This window comes from Cyrtonyx montezumae, unplaced genomic scaffold (genome assembly GCF_038088225.1).
Source record: "Cyrtonyx montezumae isolate F1298 unplaced genomic scaffold, pur_monq_1.0 scaffold_6, whole genome shotgun sequence".
Taxonomy (NCBI): domain Eukaryota; kingdom Metazoa; phylum Chordata; class Aves; order Galliformes; family Odontophoridae; genus Cyrtonyx; species Cyrtonyx montezumae.
In genome coordinates, this window is record NW_027072067.1 from 11,345,146 (window position 1) to 11,364,791 (window position 19,646).

General features: G+C 39.9%; 1 protein-coding gene across 1 annotated transcript in view; it reads left to right on the forward strand.

The window, feature by feature from the left end:
- Window positions 1-17,698, forward strand: part of PRKAR2A (protein kinase cAMP-dependent type II regulatory subunit alpha) — a 44,957-nt gene extending 27,259 nt beyond the window's left edge. Inside the window, exons 3-11 of the mRNA XM_065749876.1 lie at window positions 3,371-3,423; window positions 4,862-4,945; window positions 5,678-5,784; window positions 8,958-9,111; window positions 11,500-11,601; window positions 13,370-13,444; window positions 14,752-14,817; window positions 15,526-15,664; window positions 16,196-17,698. Coding sequence (XP_065605948.1) covers window positions 3,371-3,423; window positions 4,862-4,945; window positions 5,678-5,784; window positions 8,958-9,111; window positions 11,500-11,601; window positions 13,370-13,444; window positions 14,752-14,817; window positions 15,526-15,664; window positions 16,196-16,329 — 914 coding nt within the window. The 3' untranslated portion in view covers window positions 16,330-17,698. The remainder of the gene's footprint in view (window positions 1-3,370; window positions 3,424-4,861; window positions 4,946-5,677; window positions 5,785-8,957; window positions 9,112-11,499; window positions 11,602-13,369; window positions 13,445-14,751; window positions 14,818-15,525; window positions 15,665-16,195) is intronic.
- Window positions 17,699-19,646: the final 1,948 nt, after the last annotated feature.

Below are 19,646 nucleotides of genomic sequence, written 5' to 3' on the forward strand. Positions count from 1 at the left end.
TCTAAATGTTTCTCAAATGATTTTTTCACGTTCTATTTGACAGATATGGTCATGCAGATAGTGCTGTTTGAATAGTTTGTGTCAGCATCTGACAGATGTGAAGGGCAGTTGGTTGTTTACGTCCCAGTCACTGCAAATTGTGTCTTGGCTATGAGTCCTGGAGCGTTAGGAATGAATCTGTTGTGGTCTGTGACATGGTGAGATCTTTAACTCAGGAAGTGAAGCGTAATTTCTAAGCCAAAGAATTCTGAGCTACACAGAAACAAAAGTGAGGGGGAACTAATTTTTTTTTTTGCTGAATACAGCAAATCATATCGAGTGCAGTTGAAGACCCAGGAGTCCTGTAAGCTGTGTAAGCTTCCAAAGTCCATCTCTGCTATGTCATTTTGGAAATGCCTGCTTTAGCAGCTCAGCTGTGAAGGAGCAGTGTGAAGCCCCTGGAAGTGGTCACCTCTCCAGCTGGCACATTGCTCTCAGGCTGTACATCGTCCCCTGTGGGACAGAAATGGAGCTTTGCAAGCTCAGAGGCAAACAACACAGCCTTAAACATTGTGTGAGATTACTGACCTGAACGAATAGCTGGGAAAGTTGTTCTATGAGTGCTGCTCTGCGTGGGTTTTTAGTGATGGATCTTGTAGGACTGACTGGAGATAATGCATCCTAAAGTTGGTGGCTCTGCCTGTGGCAGGGGGGTTGGAACTTGATGATTCTTGGGATCCCTTCCAACCTAAACCATTCTAAGATTTGGTGATTCAAGTGAAGATGAGTAACAGTGATGCCTCAAGCATGAGGGTGATAGCATTTCACACAAACACTTTGCTTTTTAGAGCTGAAATATTCAGAGATTTGCATGCAGTGTAAGCACTTTGATCTTGACCAAACACGCTTCACAGAACAGTATCTTGGGAGTGATTCAGACTTGCATGAGCAAAGTGTTTGTAGTGGCAACCTTCTGCAACTTTTAATTCTCCCTCCACCTCTGCCATCCACAGCTGATGTAACTGCTGCAGCCAAAAAGATCATTCTTGCTTTCTGATGCTGTCACCTGCATAACAGAACATAGATTTGAGCCATCAGAAGTGTTAACAGATGTGCCTCCTTGAAAGCCAAAGAAGGTGCTGTATGAGGAGAAAACTGAACTGTGGAAGCTGCTCAAGCTAAGAGAGGAAAAAAATGTAAATGTTAGGGTAAAAGCTTGATTTAAAAAAAAATATTCCAGCTTCTAAAAATTGAAAACTTTTCTTCTGTTTCAAATCCTTTTGAATAGTGTGGGTACTTTTGGAAAGAAAGTGGTCTGCGTGAAGTATATGTATGCTGATACAGCTGTGCTACTGGAAATGTGTAAACACATTCATACTTAGCAATTGCTCAAGGGCAGAGCTGTGCTGAAGAGTCTGAACTCACACCTTTCCTATGTAAGACATCACTTATCTCAAGATATTTTTGAAATTTAGGTCACGTTAAGAAAAGCTTTTTCCCTGGTAGAGCAGAGCAGTGCTGTAACTGGGAAAGCACTGAGCTGTGGAATTTGTACCCAGGGGGGTTCCCAGGTCAGCCCTGGTCTGGCATTACAGGTAGCTCCCCTGTAGGACTAGTTCGGGCTGGATGACCTCCAGAAAGAGGTCCTTTCAACTGGTGCTTCAGTGAGTGAGAAGATGCTGCTGCCTCTAATGCTGCTTCTTTTGGTGAGAATGAGCTTGTCTTTGAGTTTCATTGGGACACTGAAATAGTTAAAATGTTAATTCAGGCACATGTAGATAATGGTAGAGCAAGTATATTTTCACTCGGCCAAGGTGAAAAGTCAGATAGCTTTCCATAGAGACTGCCTGTACTGTCATTTGCAAACTGCTAACTTCCTGGAGCCCTGAAATTGACTTCCATAGGGTAGGTACAGGGCTAGGTACAGAAGTTCTTTACAGAAGAATAGAGAAACAGCACTGTTTGAGCACAGAGAGCGTGGGTTTATTGTATGAACAGTAAGTACTCTTAGCGTAGCTAATGATTACGTAATTGGGGGTTTACATTGTTGTGCAATAAATGCAGTGCCTGTATTATACTGCAGCCTGATTGTATCCAGGAAAAAAACAAACAAAGGACTCAAAATGTAATTTGTTAGAAAAGGCTTGCTTTTTTTCCCTTTTGCTGCCTGAAAGGTACAGGTCTTTTCTATCAAATTATGTGAACCTTGCACATTTCTGTAGCTTTCTGAAAACATGAAGTTGAGGTCGACAGTTGTGAATATATTTTCAAATCATTTGCAAGTTGCTGAATTCTAGGCTTTTTTTTTTTTTTTAAGTCAACTTATTTTTATTTATGCTTTGTAAGTCCATTCAGTTATGTGTCATTGCAGTGAGCTTCTGGGCATTCTGCCCAACGTTCGGTATTGTCAGGGTGCTGGGCAGAGTGCGAAGAAAAACGCTGCCTGTGTTTCCTTGTAAAATGTTTCAAGCACTATGGAGCCTCAGAAGTGAAGCCATCCTTATTAAAGCAAAGCAGGATAGGTGAAAAGAGGACTCTCACTTCATCTGTGCAGGTAGTAACAGTGTAGGGTTCACTTTGACACCTAAGAACAGCAAATGCCCATGAGTAAATAACAAAATCTGAACTAGGGACCTCGGCTTTTGTCAGCCAAAGGAGTCTGTGTTTGACATCCTAAAACTGTGTACTAATGGTGAAGATGAGCCTTTTCTGAAGTAATACAACTGGACAAAAATAACTTGAAATTCTAGAAGCTCACCATTGTCAGTAAAACCCACAGTTTATCCTGCAGTTACGGTGGCTGGTTTGGAAGGCCTTGCTCCTAAGCACTGCGCTGTGTTAGGCACAATGTTCTCAACCTTTAAAAGGGAAAAAGATCTCTCTGTATTTTTCAGTGTTTTTTTCTATCAGAATTTGATGTTCTGTTGATTCAAATGTAGAAAGATAGAGGAGCATAAAGGGGAGTGAACTAAACACTATTTTTCATAGTCATAGAATATGCAGCATGCCTCCTTGCACTCATTTCTGTGAGTTTTGCTGTATATGTTGTTTTGCAGAGAATGGGGCAGTGTTGCTGCAGTGTTTTGCACCCTGCTTTTGTGGAGAGCGTGTCTGTAAATTAATCTGAATAGTGATTATTATGCTTCAGTAAAGATGGAAAGGAAATCTGTGTGCAGGTATTGGAGGCAATTTCTCATATGTGAGAATGTGAGAGCAGCCGTGGTGTTCCTGCTCTGAGAACAGATAGGATTTAAGTCTCTGGCACTACCACAGCATAAGGAAAAAGTGGATTTTTTTTTAATGTAGGAAAATGCAGATAATAAATCTGTGGGAAATTAATCTAAACTTGATTTGTCTTGATATTCCTTTACTAATCTGCACCTTCTTCCAGTTTGTGCGGAGGCTTTCAATCCAGATGAAGAGGAAGAAGACACAGAACAAAGGGTAAGAATGAATGAATTGCATCCTGCACGGTTCTCTCTTTGACAAGCAGTTGTCTGTGTCAGAATTTTCCTCACCACTTGTGTGCTTCATTCAGGGAGGTTATGAGCTGTGCTGTCACTGATGAAGCGGTGTTGCTCTGAAACTTAGTGCCACATTGTCCCATGCACTTATTTAGGTCATTGTTGCTTTAATACCATTTTATTTCAGAGTACATGAGAGCTCTGCTTAAGCCTACTATCTCTGAAAGTTGGGATATTTTCCTTTCTTAGTTATTTTGAATACTTGCTGAGGCAATTCCTATAGCACTAGTGCTGTTGTGAGGAATTAGTTGAGCTCAAGGACAGCTGTTCCTTTGTGGCTGCTTAAAATTCCACACATGCTTTATGCTGTCTTTCTTGTCAGTGCGGTTCACTCTGGATAGGAGAAATACTTTGTTGAAATGTTTTGAGGCACTGGCCACCTGTTGTTCTATTGCATTTGGAAGTTGGGAATTTCTAGGAATTTCAGGCCCACATACTGTTGTTGTATTGCTTCAGTGATGTTTTATGTGAGGAAATCCTGTAGCCTGGCTGGTGAGGGTCAGGGTTTTTCTCTAGGGACTCTGCTGTTCAATTTCCAGATTCCAACTCAGAGATGTTAACAATTCTGCAATGAAAATCTTGGTCTAAATTAATTTCTCTTAAAAGGAAATACACTTGATACGTGACATTCTACAAGATAAAAAAACAGCTGAGTGTATGTGGCCATCCAGTTATTTTTTCTGAACAAAACTACTTTTATTCCGTCCATTGCTTAACAAAATAAAAATAAAAAATCTTCAACTCCAGTTTGTGCAAGAGTTTTTTAAAAAGGCCTGTTATCATCACTGTTTTTCAGAACCCTTTGTCATAATTAATCCCACCAAAAGCACATAAACCAGATGAAAGAATTATAATTGAAAAAAGTATAAATAACTCTTTCAGTTGAAGAGTTTTTAAGTAATTTTGGTGGGCAAATAAATGATACTTCTAAGGTAGCTTCTGTTATTAGGTGGTTTGAGAGTTGTCATACATTTAGTAAATCCTCTGAACTGGCAACAATAACGGTATTGGAACTAATGTAGTCAGTTTAGAAAGAAAACTTGACTTTTTCATCTTCAATCTCAAGCCTTAACTGTATCTTTGACTGGGATAGAAGGGAAAGAGAAAAAAAAAGGCATCCTTTTTCTCCCTGTCCCTCATGCATTGTCAGCATAATATATTTCTTATGGTTTTTCTTTCACCTTGTCTTCCATTATGTATTTGTATGTAAATGTTGCTTGTGCAAACAATAAAAAGGAACTGTATACAATGATATCTGAAACTGTTCTTGCTTTCATTCTGAAGTGACGATTTAATCTGTAATCATATTCCTTTGCTGTTGTGACAGTTCATTTATTTATTTTTACTTTGTTTTAAAGATAGTTCATCCAAAAACTGATGAGCAGCGATGCAGACTGCAGGAAGCATGTAAAGATATTCTGCTCTTCAAAAATCTAGATCAGGTAATATTAGTTTAAGGAAATCTAAACTTGAACTGCTGTTCTGTAGCTTGATTTAACAGTCTAGCAAATGTTTTTGCTTTGTGATCGTTCATAAATTTTTAATTACATGCAGACTGGCTTGGGGCATGTGTTTAGAGATCGCCATCAATGAACAATACAAATAAGCAGGTCAGATTGTCCATTACCATCACTGTCTACATTTGCTTGATTTCAGATTGCTGCACTTTTTTAAATTATTTTTTTTAATTTTTTTTGTCCTGAGAGGTGGTGGGTGCTCTGTCTGTGGAAACAGCCAAGGTCAGGCTGGAGGAGCTCTGAGCTCCTGATGGAGCTGTAGCTGTCCCTGGTCATTGCAGGGGGGTTGGACTCATGGCCTTTAAGTGTCCTTTCCAACTCAAACGGTTCTATGGTTCTATGATTATGCCATGTGAGATCTTGCTATACTTGTGTGCTTTAGCACTGGTGTAGTGTGTATTAAGTTAAGCAATTTGAATATGTATTTGAGATGATAGCTCTTCTGTGATGGAAGTATCTTTTTGTCTGCATTATTGAACTTACATTGATATGCTTGCATCAAAGTGAGATACTTAATGGTAAAAATCAAAATATGTTATTGAAATTACTTTCATTTGTGTACAGTAAAAATAATGCAACGCAGTGTATGTTGCAGATCACTATCCAGGTCAAGTCAGTTGAATTTGCCCTTTGTTTTTCTCCTTATTTGTTTTATAGGAGCAGCTGTCTCAAGTCCTTGATGCCATGTTTGAGAGGAAGGTGAAACCTCATGAACATGTGATTGATCAAGGGGATGATGGAGACAACTTTTATGTCATTGAGCGGTAAGCAGCTGTGCCTTTGAAAGACAAAATATGTTTCTCTTCAGTTTCTTAGAAATGGCAGGGATGGTTATCGAAAGAAAGCATATTTTTTTGCAATCATTGCTTCTTCCTTTTTATCTTTCAGTTTTCTTTCCCCTTCAGGTCCCCATTGACTTCTGGATCTTTTGCCAGGGGTAATCAAATTTCACAGAGGTGCACCTTTCAAACTCAGCAGATTTTAACACATTCTTTGTCATTGTGTAAAGACTCAAATATCACTTTATCTAAGGGAAGGGATGCAGCACTAGCTTTCGTATGGCTTTTTCAATTTTACTTCTGTGCCAATCAGCATGGATTAAAACCAGCCATGTTATATGCTGTCTCCAGACTAAGTATTATGGATGAATGTTAAGTGTTGGAGCAGTCTTAGCTACGTACTTAATTTTTGAGTCAGCATGTCATCATCCTCGTCACTGAAATAAGACCGTGAGAATTATATTGTTTTTAAAGTAGTTATTTCAGACAGTATGATGATATGTATACTGACCAGGATTTCCTAACCCTGAGGAAACTTATACTCAGTTTGGGAGTCTCTCAGAATTATTAGATACCAGAAACAACAGGGATCCATGTTAATTTGCTTCTGTGTAAGGCTCTCAACCTGTTGCTCACTGAAATGTTCTTCCTGTTATGAGTTTTAACATCAAAAAAGTAAAATGCAACCTTAATTTGTTATTAGGGTGTTTGTAGTCTTTTCTACAGATGTAATGCTATTCCAAAATGTTTTCTATTGAGGCAGTTGAGTTGGAAGTTTTCAACCTTTTAAGGTGGTGGTGGTTGTTTTTAAGGTATAATATACCACAAATGTAAATACGTTGCCAAAAGTCTGTCCATGAGGGAAATCAGACTGGGTGTTGTTCGGCAGTATATCATAGTGGCCTTTGCTGTCAAATACCAACTCAGCTGCAGCTCTTAACTGGCTGTTCTGTTCTTACAAAGAATTCAAAGGTTATCAGTTCTCTGTCCTCCCCTTCCAGTCCTGCTCTTCTTACCCCCACCTCATTTTTTCCTCCAAAAGAATAGAGAGATGCTGGTTTTTATTGAAAGCTATGGTATTCCCACTTGTCTTCAAGTGCAAATTCCAGAGGACTTGGGTGCTTTCCAAGGCATTAGTAGGCACATCTTATTTCTAAGATAAGCCATTAATACCTAAATATCCCTGAGAATTTTTCTTCCTGTGTGAGTGAATGATTACTTTCTGTTGCAGATGTAACTCATTAGCTTCTCTGCATAGAAAATAGGCTTTCTGGTGTGTGCTGTTGTTCCAAAGTCTTCTGGTTCTAACCCATCTTTACCACTCTGCTTTTGTCTGAGCCTCTTTCACTGTAGGGAGATTGGTGCAACGTGAGGATCCAGCAGCCATTCAGAGTATACTGCAGGGAAGGGAGAGTTAGGATAAGTACCTTGTGATAGTGTCCTCACTGCTGCAGAAGAGACACCTGATGAGTCTGTGCTGCCCAGGCAGTTATTAGCCAAGTTGTCCTTTGTCCTTTTCTGTTATGTTTTTTTTTTTCCCTGTAGGGTTTTTATATTTTCTCATGTGGGTATTTTTTTTCAAGTCCTTGAGCTATGAATGATTACCATCTCAACAATTATGCTTTGGCCTGTGTTTTCATGTTTCTTATCTTGCAGGGCTTTAGTTCACTGACTGTCTCATAGCTCAGCAACAGTTCTCTTGGTAAGGCTAAACCAAGGTCACTCGGTGGTGCCTCGCCCCTTTAGTCCCTGTGCTGCAGGCAGCTGAATGCTAAGATGAGGGTTACATGGCTGTAGTTGTTTGGAAATAAATGGCTCTGCTAAGTGACATCCAGGCTTGGAAGGATGGGAAAAACTTGTTGCATTTCACTCGAAGTTTTCCAGATAGCTGGTCTAGATCAAAAGTACCTCTGAAGATTGTTGTTTGCCTCCCAAAAAATGACTAAGTGGATATTGAGTCTATTAGGAGAATTAGTGGAGCTTTCCAGGAATAGTAGTCCGTATTTCAGAAGTTTCTTATTAGTATGCTGTTGGTTGTTTCCCTGTCTGCTAGGTGTGATTAAGCAGCTGTGTGTGTAAAAAGCATCTACTGCTAAGCAGTCTTCATGTGCACAGCTTCTTTCTTCGTCTTTTTGGGTGACAAATAGAGAACTTTGATCTTATAAATCTGAATCTGACTCATCTAGCATTGATCCAAGAGCTTCCTCATTTTGATGCTTTTTAATTGCTTGGCTGATGCAACTAATGTCCACTCTATGGAATCTCCTACAAGTGGGCCTGTCGTAAAGCTTCCCTGTAGAATATTTTTTTTTCTTTCTTATGTATGCAGCAGTGTCCAGAGAGAAGTAATAAACCCAAGGTTTGCCCATCGGCAATCCTGAATACTCTTCTGTTGTTAATGTGTAGATCTCACTAGAGTGACTATTCCCACGCTTGTTTACTCTGAGAAACTTCACCTGCTGCCATTCCCATTGATATTTTTTCTTTCTTAGGTGCCTCATGATGTTCTGGAAGATAATACCATTCCTTCCCACAGAAGTGTCACTTTCTGGGGCAAATGACATGTGTATTCATCTGCTTGAAGTGTCCCTTACCATCCTTTTACCAGGATACAGTATATTTTGTAAAGCTTATAGGCTGTTGTCTAATCCTCGAGTGATCTCTGGTGCCATAGTTCAGAGTTAACTGAACCTGGTTGAGCTACTTCTTCAAATTATTTTTTAAGCCCCAGACGTAAGCTAGTCCTGAGGATACTGAAGGTTCCTGTTGGACATCTCAGGGGCTGTCTCTCTGTGCATAGCCTGTGTCTTTGCATGTAGTTGTGGTACAGTTAAGTCCACATTTATGCCTTGAGCTTTATCTTGCAGGACTTATACCTCCATCTTCATCAGATCAGGCTTGATTCTGAATAAACTGTGGGCTGCTATTCCCTTAACTTTATTATTATAAAATAAAGTTATTATAAACTTTATTATAATAATATTATTATATTATTATAATTCTTTAATATAGAGATCAGGGTAAGGAGACCTTTCCAGGCCAGCAGCTTTCATTTAAAGCTAGCGCGACTAGACTATTTATATGACAGCAGAAAACTGTTTTTGTCTTCTATACTGGAATGTTGTGTAATGAAAAGCATCTCTTCCATTGTTTTCCAGGGGATTGTATGATATTGTTGTAGCAAAAGACAACCAGGCACGCTGCGTGGGCCGCTATGATAATCACGGCAGTTTTGGGGAACTGGCGTTGATGTACAACACTCCCAGAGCTGCCACCATTGTTGCCACAACAGAAGGAGCCCTCTGGGGACTGGTAAGGAAAGGAAGTTGCTCTCATTTACATACTATTTGAAATGCTAACTCTACATGTCCAGCAGCAGGTGCCTCTCCATATGACTCCTTGCACTAATAGCTTTTTTATCATGGTTTGTTATCTAACCTTGTGGCATAAAAGATCTGTTGTGCAAATGGTTTTGACCACCATTCTGGAATAACTTGTCTGTAAATACTGTACTGCTAGTTTTATCTCTCTTTGTTTTGCATTTTTGTAATCAGAGCTTTTGTCAAGGAAAAAAAAAAACAACCACCAGAGAACAGTGGAGGTATTAATGCATATATTTAGTAGAGGCAGGGAGGAAGTAATATACAAACAATATCTCAATGACATTGTTTTCATCTCGACCTCCTACCGTTTTGTCCCCGTTAATAGGGATGTGGACAGTGTTAAATCTTCTCAAGCATGCCAATAATATGAAGAGTAGGAAAACTGCCCAAAGCTTTGTTTTTGCTCAGAGTAAATGGTTGTGATGTTCTTGGTGTTCTCTTTGTGTTACTCTGGCAGAGGTTCTCAGGTCAGCATGGTCTATGAAATACCACGCTAAGTGGTGGTGCTGCTTTGTCTCTAATCCAGCGGTGTTGAATGTGGAGCTGTAGACATTAATTTCCTATTTTAGTTCTTTTCTCTGTACCATTTGGATAGGGTTATTTTACAGAGTGCTCTCTTACTCATCTGTGAGGCTCATGTAATGAGCAGATTGTGTGATCAGAGAAGCCTTTGAAGCCAGAAGTGTTGTGTGCTCCCTGTATGCTCTGAGCTCCTCGGCAACTATCACTGGAGGCTGGTGTGTGTTAAGACCTTGATTATACGTCTGATAAACTGCTACACACAGCATGCTTATGTAATCTGTGTGCTTGCTGAAAGAACTGAGATCTGACTTTGTGAGGTGAAGGAAAAAATTTTAGTAAATAACCAGAGAGTACTGTCAGGATCTAATTTCTTGAACACAACAGCTGTGTACCAAGACCATTTATAAAAAGAACAAAAGGAGATCAGTCTTTGTTCCATTTTGCTTTTGAAAAGAGCTGCACAAATTGAGCTAATTTTCTTTTCTTTCTGTTATTACATTCATGTAATTAGTAAGATGTAGTTGAAAGGGGACATTAGTAGTTATCTAGCCCTGTGGATATTTTATTAACTAACATTGTATTTTTCTGCCTAAAACTTCAGTTATTTCTTCAGGTTACTCTGTTGTTGATGTGTTCAATTGTAATATTTTGTGCCTAATGTAATCTAAGTGTTTTTATTAGTCTGTAAAAGTCGTTGCAAAAGCTCATGGGTCATCTGCCAGTTAGCAAGGTTGGGTTGCTCCTGCTGCAATGCAGGCTTAGGCCAACAAAAGAGGCTTTCCCCTAGATACTGAATGTATGTGGGGAAAGCCTCAGAATCATGCACCTTTCCATCACTGCTCTGTGCCTCCAAAGAAATTCTGAAATATTTATGCTTTTCCAATGCCCCTGACAGCTTCTGCACCTCTCTCCTTCTCTAAGTGTGTGCATTTAAAGAGACTTCTACCACTGATGAATTTCTTTAGAAGAAACAAAACAAAATCCCTTCAGGCTTTATCATCTCTTGTCCTCCTTTTGCTTGACAGTATTACTATTCTTCCCTTTGACTTATGTATTCCACCAGTGTCACCACTGCCAGTCAGTTTTCTTTCCAAGTAAGTGTAGCCTGCATCTCATAAAACTGTTCTCTTACCTGAAAATGCCTCTTCACCTCATGGTCTCTCTGCTTGAAGTGTTAGTTGATGTTTTCAGAAAATGAGATCCAGAGGAGCGGCTCTCAGGGATTTCAGTTATTTCTGCTCATTATGTGGTATACGTTTTTCTTTTTTTTTCCTGTCAAGGGTTTCTGCTCCGTTCTTCTGATGGTTTTGTTTTTGATTTTTACACTTAGCTCACCTTGTGTAAGGGCCACGAGCATTACTGTTATGCAAACACTAACAAAAATAACTGGTGGGGGCAGTGCCCTTCCCCTTAACCTGGATGTGCTGTTTATTTCCAGCTCTCCTGTGGCCTCTCTCGTCGATGTTCTAAAGCAGCTCAGCCTGGCCTTTTCTGTGTACAAATAAAAGCTTTTCATTAAGATCTCTAACAATAAACTTACAAACATGTCCGCCGCTGCAGGTGCTCAGCCAGATGTTGCAGGCGATCTTGCCTTCACTCGGGTGCGTGCTGCCACCTGCTGGCCACAGAGCCTGCACTGCACGGATTGCTGCCTGGAGAGAAGTTGGGTGTGTGGTGGAGCGAGCTGGATATTAGATAAAGATTGTTGGTTATTATATTAGATAAAGATTGTTGGTTCTTTAATCAGTAAGCATTTTAGCCAGGAGGAGCAAACAGTTTGTGCTGTTTCTTGCAGGATCGGGTGACATTCAGAAGAATTATATTGAAAAACAATGCAAAGAAGAGGAAGACGTATGAGTTATTTATTGAGTCTGTACCCCTTCTTAAGTCTTTGGAGGTAAAGTCTCTCACAGACATCTGCATCACATTCTTGTGTTAGCTCCCGATTGGTTTATGCTATATCAGAAATCTGTGTCAAGTTTTACTCACGCGTTTTTATGAACTGCTTTATTATCCCATTTGCTGTACAACTGTATTTGCATTGTTGAAGTTGTCCCACGTGTTTTTCATTTCCATTGTTCACAGTAGGCAATTTTTATCTCAGTCTTTGAAAAGGCTTTATAACATAAAAAAGGTAGAGAAGAGGTATTAAAGTAATTAAAGTGGAAACTGGGACTCAGGGCTTAGGTTCTGTTTGAGGGTGTGATTTTGAAGTAATGATACAATCTCTGGATTTTCATCACCTGTGAATGATGTTAAATTTCAGAGGTGTTTTCCATAGCAGATCTTGCTTTACCTTAACTCTTCTAAGAGTAAGCTAAAGGAAACACTGCTGCACAGGAAGAAAATGACCAGGCAGAGCAAGCACATGTTGATGTGTGTGGTGTGTGATTTTAGGAATGATGTGTAAATTGTCACTTCTAAGCTATTGATTCAGCCTGTATTGTCAGAAAGGATTTGGAGGCTTACCAAACTGCACTGAACATTGTTATGTCTGCCTTTGCCTTATGTCATAATTTATATTTTTCTTTGTTTCCTCGTCTTGGTTTTCAGCTTTAATCTTTAGCACTTGAGAATAGCTCTCAATCCTCTTAAGAGAAGATTACAAAATTGCAAAGCACCAGAAGTGTAAATAGTGGCTTCGAGAGTGTATTAGTTTGGACATTTGCTGTTAGCTGTGGAAGGAGTGAATTACACAACATCTCCCTCAATAGTTGGCTTAAACTAGTTTCATCAATGTAACTTTTTTGAGCCCAAAATGACTCATAAAAGTTTAAGGATATAAAGAAAAACAACCTCCTTAGCACTGGCTGTCTTTTTGCATGACACACTGCAGTTGAATCATGCATGGATCGTAATGAACAGTTTCTCAAACATAGGCTAGATGGAGGTGTGTTTGTGAAATGAATGGATTAAAACTGAATAATGTGTTGAGGGATTCATTTTAACTGTTTAGGATTTTCTTCCTTTATTAATATATTTTTGCACTGCTTTGAACCATTAAAATTGTTTTGTGATGTGCCAGACGAGCAGCAGGAAACGCTGGAGATAAATTTAACTGTCCTTTCTCCCTTCCTGTTCGTGAAGGCCAAAGCACATGTCACTGCATGTCAGTTTCGTACCTCTTGACCCTGCTGCAGGGCATCCTGTTGCAGTGCTTGCTTACAGCTTTTAGATCCAGTGTCTTTTTCATATCCCTCTTTTCCTCTTGATAATCTAGCAGTGAGCTGTAAGACAAAAAACGACCAACCAAACTAAACACACAAAAAACTCCAACCAGCCAAAGGTACTCAAGTGCATAGCAATTAAAATATTTTGGAAATGAAATGTTAGTATTTTTCATTGAGGTTTCTTGGGAAGTTCTTGACGTTTTTCTAAGTGCTTTCTTTAGATTTCAGCTGAATCTTGCAGGAAGTGATTTTTTTTTCTTTGTTCTGAAACAGCCAGATCAGTCATTTTTAACTTTGTGTGGGACAATAGAAATTTTTTTGCCACTGATGATTGGTAGTCTTGAAAGTTGTGTTGCAGAATTACAAAGTCATTTGGGTGCTGCATTTTTCAGCAGGCAGATTCAGCATGTTTCTGTCTAGTGAATGCTGCTTCATTTCTGAGTTAAGGAGTTTACTATAGCAGATAATTGTGCTTCATTTTCCTCTTCATTGCAGGCATCAGAACGAATGAAAATTGTGGATGTTATAGGAGAGAAAGTGTACCAGGATGGGGAACGTATCATTTCTCAGGTACTAGGAGTATAAATTCCCATCTGTCATTCTCCCCTCTTTGCTTTTGTTCCCATGTGGAGTTTGCTCACAGAGTCATGTTAGTTGCATCAAGCTGGTGTCACTTATTCTTTTAATACTTTCAATGTTTTTAACCAGTTTTTGAATATTTGGGGAAGGTCAAGGAATTGCTCTATTTTAAATAGGAGTCAATGCAACGAAGTCCTTGGCTTACCTGAAATGGTAGGCTTTTTGATCACAGTTTTTTGCCTGTTTTATAAACAGTCTGAGTCTTTGATAGTGTCTTAAATAGTTAATCTTAATTACCTTGAATATCAGGTAACAGTGCAAGAAAACAACATTTGCTGATAACAAAATACTGCCAAATTACTTCTCTCCAAAAGGACATTCAGTTGTGTAAGCTGAAAGTCTTGTTACTTAAGAGCCTGAGAAAATTGGTCTGTCAGCGGAGTCAAAACTGGGAAGCGATGCAGTCAGTGATCCAGTTACAGGGTTGGTTTAAATCTCTGTAACAACTGAATTAAGGATAAGGATGTAATTACACGTAAAGGAAATTACAAGTAGGATTAATATTCTGGATTGATTTGGGTGGTTGTTAAACACTGCTAGAGATGGTGATATTTTATGCTTGGAAAAGATGGTGATAGCTCTTGTAGTACAGCAGTTGCATCAATACCATGAACCCTTTTTCTTTCACATATAATGTTATATTTTAATTACCTTTCTGCAATTTGATCCTTCAGTTAGGGCAGTGTGATTCAAAGCACCAGGAGTGCTCTAAATCATACTGTTAGGTGAAGTCCCCATGTCTCCTACTTAGTTTTTTGGTGTTTAAAAGTACTGAGTATTCAGTTCGTTTGAAAGAAGTGTGCTGAGTGCAGCAGTTTGTGATAGTTGGCTACAGGAAATGAAAAACTTTGCACTGGAATACTTACCACTTTTCCAAAGAACCACAGATAAAAGCCTAATTTCTTCTGTAACTGCATGGGACTTTTTCTTAGAAAAACAGATGAGTAGAACTTAAATCAAAAGTTTTTACCACAGCAGTGCATTACAGTATCTTCTTTGAACTTGATTCTAAATGGCTACCAATTTCTATTTTCTCCCACTTTCTGGTAGTGATTATTTTCCTTAAGTAGTGTGATGACATTGAGTACTTTATTCTTTTTCCACTACGTTTTCACTGCTGTTGTGTAATTCCTCATGTAGATGGCTTGCACAAAGACCAGTTCAGAATGAATAACACCACTCATAGATACTTTTATAGTAAACTAAAAAAATATATGTATTTTTTATTTTCTTCACAGGGCGATAAAGCAGATTGTTTTTATATTGTAGAATCTGGTGAAGTAAAAATCATGATTAAAAGCAAGGTGAGTTTGAATTGGGTGATTAGATTTTAGATTAATCCCTGGTCTGGTTGGCTAAATCATTGATTGGCTAATTGCAGCGTGCAAAAGCCTAACTTGACTGACTTTAAGATATTATTTTAAGTACTGTATCATTGTCACAAATGTGATGTGTGTTTTAAATCCCCATACCTGTTCTGAAGTGGCCAGAAGTCCGTTGGCCAAAGTTGGAAGGTCTGTTTGCTTCTATCTTTTCCTCTGCAAACTGACCTCTTGTATTCTCCCTGACCTTAAAGGTCAAAATGAAGCTTTCTTTGAGGGTTGTAGCAAACTGCAACTAACACTAAGCTGGGGTGTATCATCTCCAGTGACATAATAGCCATTAGCATTTGAGTAGATTCCTGTACAGTCTGAAGCAGTCCTTTGGGAGTGAAGTCTTGTGTATGATGAATCCCTGTAGCTATGTTAGGCCTGTGTAATAGCAGTCCCCAAGTTTGTAACGCTTTGAATATCTGCCTATCTTAAAACTTGTAGGCCAGCATAGGCTTAACCAAACTTGGAACTGAACATTCTGTCAAGGTGTTCTACCAGTATAGAGCATGATTTAGGAACTGCCAGTTTGTAAGCTGTAAACCAGTGGGCAGTTGCACATCTGCAGTCTATCTGGGATTAACTGGAACCTTGTGCAAAGACAGAACTGCATGAGAGTAATCAAAATGTACTGTTTTGCAGACTATGATGAGTAAGGAAGCTAACCAAGAAGTAGAGATTGCCCGGTGTCACAGAGGACAGTATTTTGGAGAACTTGCACTTGTTACCAATAAGCCCAGGGCAGCCTCTGCCTATGCTGTTGGAGAGGTCAAATGTTTAGGTAAGCAAATGTTCTCTGTATCTAGTTACTATTTTCTGGTCTTTGCTTGTTTTGTGAACTACCCCTAACTGAGAAACTGTTCAAAACATGACAGTCTTCTGGCACCTCATGGTCAGATGCTAGGAGTGCACCTTGAAGTAGATGACCATGCTGAAGTTTGAGAAGTACCACTGCTTTTCTGCTCAGACATTTAGTTTTGGATGTGTGGGGATAACTGCATAGCAGGTTGTTCTTCCTGTGTGTGTGGTCTGTGCTGTCTGAAAAGGAGAGCTTGCTCCAAGATTCCAGATGTAAGCATTAGCTTCTTGTCTAGAATGCCTGCATGGTGTGTGTTTGACTTCTGTATTTATTCCTGAGGTCACGTGTGTATTAATCTTGTTCCTCCAAGCGATGATACAGAGGGAGAACAGAATCCATTGAAGCCTCAAAACCAAATGGGTTCGATTGAAGTTCTGTGTTCCCACTTCAAAAAGTAGATTATTTTATCAAAAAAGGACATTACTTGACAATCTTATTTTTACTTCTCTGCAGTCATGGATGTGCAAGCATTTGAGAGGTTGCTTGGACCCTGCATGGACATTATGAAGAGGAATATAACACATTATGAGGAGCAGCTGGTGGCAATGTTTGGCTCTAGCATGGACCTGTTGGATCCAGGAAATTAGGCACAGGATACCTCAGTGCCTTCTTAGTTCAAGACACAGAAATCCTCCTATCAGCAACACAACTCACAAGGAAAATGGACACTACGGAACAGTTAATGCTGCTGTCTTCTTGGGCATTTTAGAAACAATAAGCAAGTCTCAGCACAGATGGATTGCTCACTCCCTGCCTCCACTTTGCTGCTGATACTTCATTTATTAGACCTAGATTTAAGATGGTTCTAACCTTGAGTTCACTTACTTGGTTCAGAATGGCATCTGTCCAACAGTTTAAGTGCCTGATACGACACCCAAAGTGTGCAAGATACAGAAGCCTCCTTCGTTCTGGTGTTTCTGTTGGGATAAATTTTCAGATCAGATTTTGTGGCAGGAGGTTGCCTGTTCCTCAGAGGCAGCCTGTGGAATACAAGCCTTTAATATGCTTATTATCTTCTGAATCTTTACCCAAATTTGCTTTTAATTGTAGCAGCTGGGTTTGATGTTAAAATATCAGTGGAGCACTGATATTTTAGGAAGGTGGCACTGAAGCTTTCTTCCACCTGCTGAAAACTGCAGGTACTTCATTAAACCAGGTAAACTGAGCTGGGGACACAGGTGTGAGTCTGATTAGCAACAAAATACAGGAAGTGAAGTATTACTAAATTTCAAGTGTTTTCTGAGCAGCAAAGAAAATTACTTCATGCTTCCCAAAAAAGTGTAGTGGTGATCATATGGCTTGAAGGTGTCATAGTGGTCTTCTTCCCAGATTTGCTCCGTGTTTCTGACACCATTTATATATACATGTATATATATTTTGTGTCAATCACAATGGATGACCTTTCATTTACAGAGATTCTTGATACTGCAAGATTTGACAGGGTGCTGTTGTCTGAGTCAATTTTAAAGCTTTTTAAACAAGTGAACATTTTGTAATTTAAAGGAAAACTACTTCTGTATTTATCTACAGGAGCTCCCTCCTTCCAGTGTCACTGTATTGTAACTTGATTCAACACCTGAATGCTTTCAAATGCCACATACATTTCATAAACCTTTCAAAAGTTGTCACCATTTGACTTTGCAAAGCAAAAGTCTTTGCTAAACAGGCAGTTGGTGTATTTGGGGAATCTTGGTGTAGGTGATAACTAACTATGTTTATTTAAAATACCTGTTACATTTACTAGGTAGATTGTTTCCATAGCTTTAATGAACTTAATTGGCATACTGCTAAGATATGCAAAAGCATTTTGGGCAGTGCCATCCTGCATCCAGGATCTGTGACCTCTTTCTGTAAAGAGGCAACCTGACTCAAGTCCTTGAGCTGAAGGAGAGTGAGTGTGTGGGAAGGCCCATCCATGTGTAACGCTGTAGTTCGCAGTGTGTGTGATGAGTTTGGTTTAACGTAGCCAGGCAGCAGCAGCACTGAGCAAAGTCAGAAGATGTGCAAGCACTGATAGCGTGACTGGGGAGTGAAGCCAAGTGCTGGGTTGTAAGGAGCTGCCTGTGTTACTGCCCTCAGCTCATTCCTTATCACTACAGCTGCTCCTCACAAGTGAGGAGAACGCGCACAGTTGGTTTTGTTGTTGTTACTGCTCAGTGAAGAGTACATCTGCTGTGGACTCCCTGAAATTAACAGTGGTGAGAGGTCTAGTTTTTAATAAAAGAACTCAGCAGCAAAGTGGGTGAAGAGGATAGTGTCTTTGAGACTTGGAGGGGGAAAGAAGTTGCTGATTCCCTGCTTGTGATTGTTGTGAAGGCAGAGAGAGGAGCTTTCAGTGGTCGAATATCCTGGCATATGGTATTTCTATTTAATGTCACAGCACAGGTTTCACAATGTTTAAAAAAAAAATAGGGGGGGTGGGAGGGGGGTAAAAGTGCTCTCTTCTAGAAAAGCAAAACAAAACAATGTGCAAATTTTGCACAGAGGGCAAAAAAAGAAATCCCTTTGAATGTCACTTCCAGTCTCTTTTCCATTGGCTGAAAATGGACTCTTGTTCTTGATGTGTATTTGTAAACTAGTCTTGCCAAAATACAAACACTTTGCGTTTCTTTTCACTCCGGATAATTTTTGTTGTTATGATTATTGCTGATCATTTCACTATCTTCAGACCAGATCTTTTCTTTCAAGAGGCCTTCCTTGTGGATTTTCTCCTGATCGTCTGCAGCACTACACTGCTATTTCAAGGTGGAAGAGAAAGTTGCTAACCTCATAAGAGAACGCTCGACTCCGCTTAGCTGGCTGGAGCTAATAATGCGTTACTAATTTTCCTCTGCTTTGTGGGGCAGGAGGGGAATTAAATTCTGCATAAAGTCGCTACCTCAAGGCTCCAAGTGCTTTAAAAGCCTTTCACTTGGGAGAATTTCATAAGACAGTTCTTAAAATTGGTCTGTTCTTTTGAGTTAAATATGTTTTTAATTGATTCGAGGGACCCTTATTTTACACTTAGTATTTGATTCTCAAAGGGTGAACAGCTGCAAAGTTTGATTCTTGCAGTACAGTGTTAACGTGGGGAAAAAAGTATCTGCCGTATAGACATATGGTTTTAAAAAGTTAAACCACTCTGGGGTTCGGCTTCACTTTTGGTTAATAAACTGACATGTTGTGTCCAGCCTTCCTGGTGCAGTCTGTGTGCTCTTTATTGTTCGCTGCAGCTTTCACAGCCCCCCCGCAGCGCGTACATCGGAGTGGGATTCACAGCAGCTAACCAGATTTCCCTGCAGTGCCTGAGTTCCTCCTGCTACATCAGGGCCCTACAGAGAGCAGTGCTCGCCCTAGTGCAATAACCAGAGCGGATCTGTACGTTATCTGACCGCTGCGTTTTGCTCTCCACCGATGAAGTTCTACTACTATCTCAAATTAATAGAAATTTCTGTAGATGTTATTGCTCCAAATAAAACTGGCTGCTCAGGCTTTTTTTGTCAAATGACTGTAGGAAGATGATTTGGGCTTTGTTTCATAAACAGGTTTTAAACTGGGGGGGGGAGAACAGTCCAGGGAAGGTGTCTGGCATCCACTGGGCTGCCTGGGAGCCTGGAATCTTGATATGATTGAAAGCAAGCTCTGCTGAATAGTGATGGGGAGAGGCTTTGTGGCAACGTGTTGCCATTTTCTTATGAATACCTCTTTTTAAAGCTCTGAAGGCTTTAGCTGACATGAGCATGCTGTCTCCACGAGAGCAGAAGGTGAGAGCCCTGCCCATTGCAGCTGCTCCCGGGGGCTCAAAATCTGGAGGTCAGATAGGGTGAAGTGTCCCAGAACCACGGAGCTCCTTCGCACGGTGGTTAGCGAGGTGGGAAACGCTGGGCCCCGACTGCAGGGCACTGCACGGCTGTTGTGCCACCGC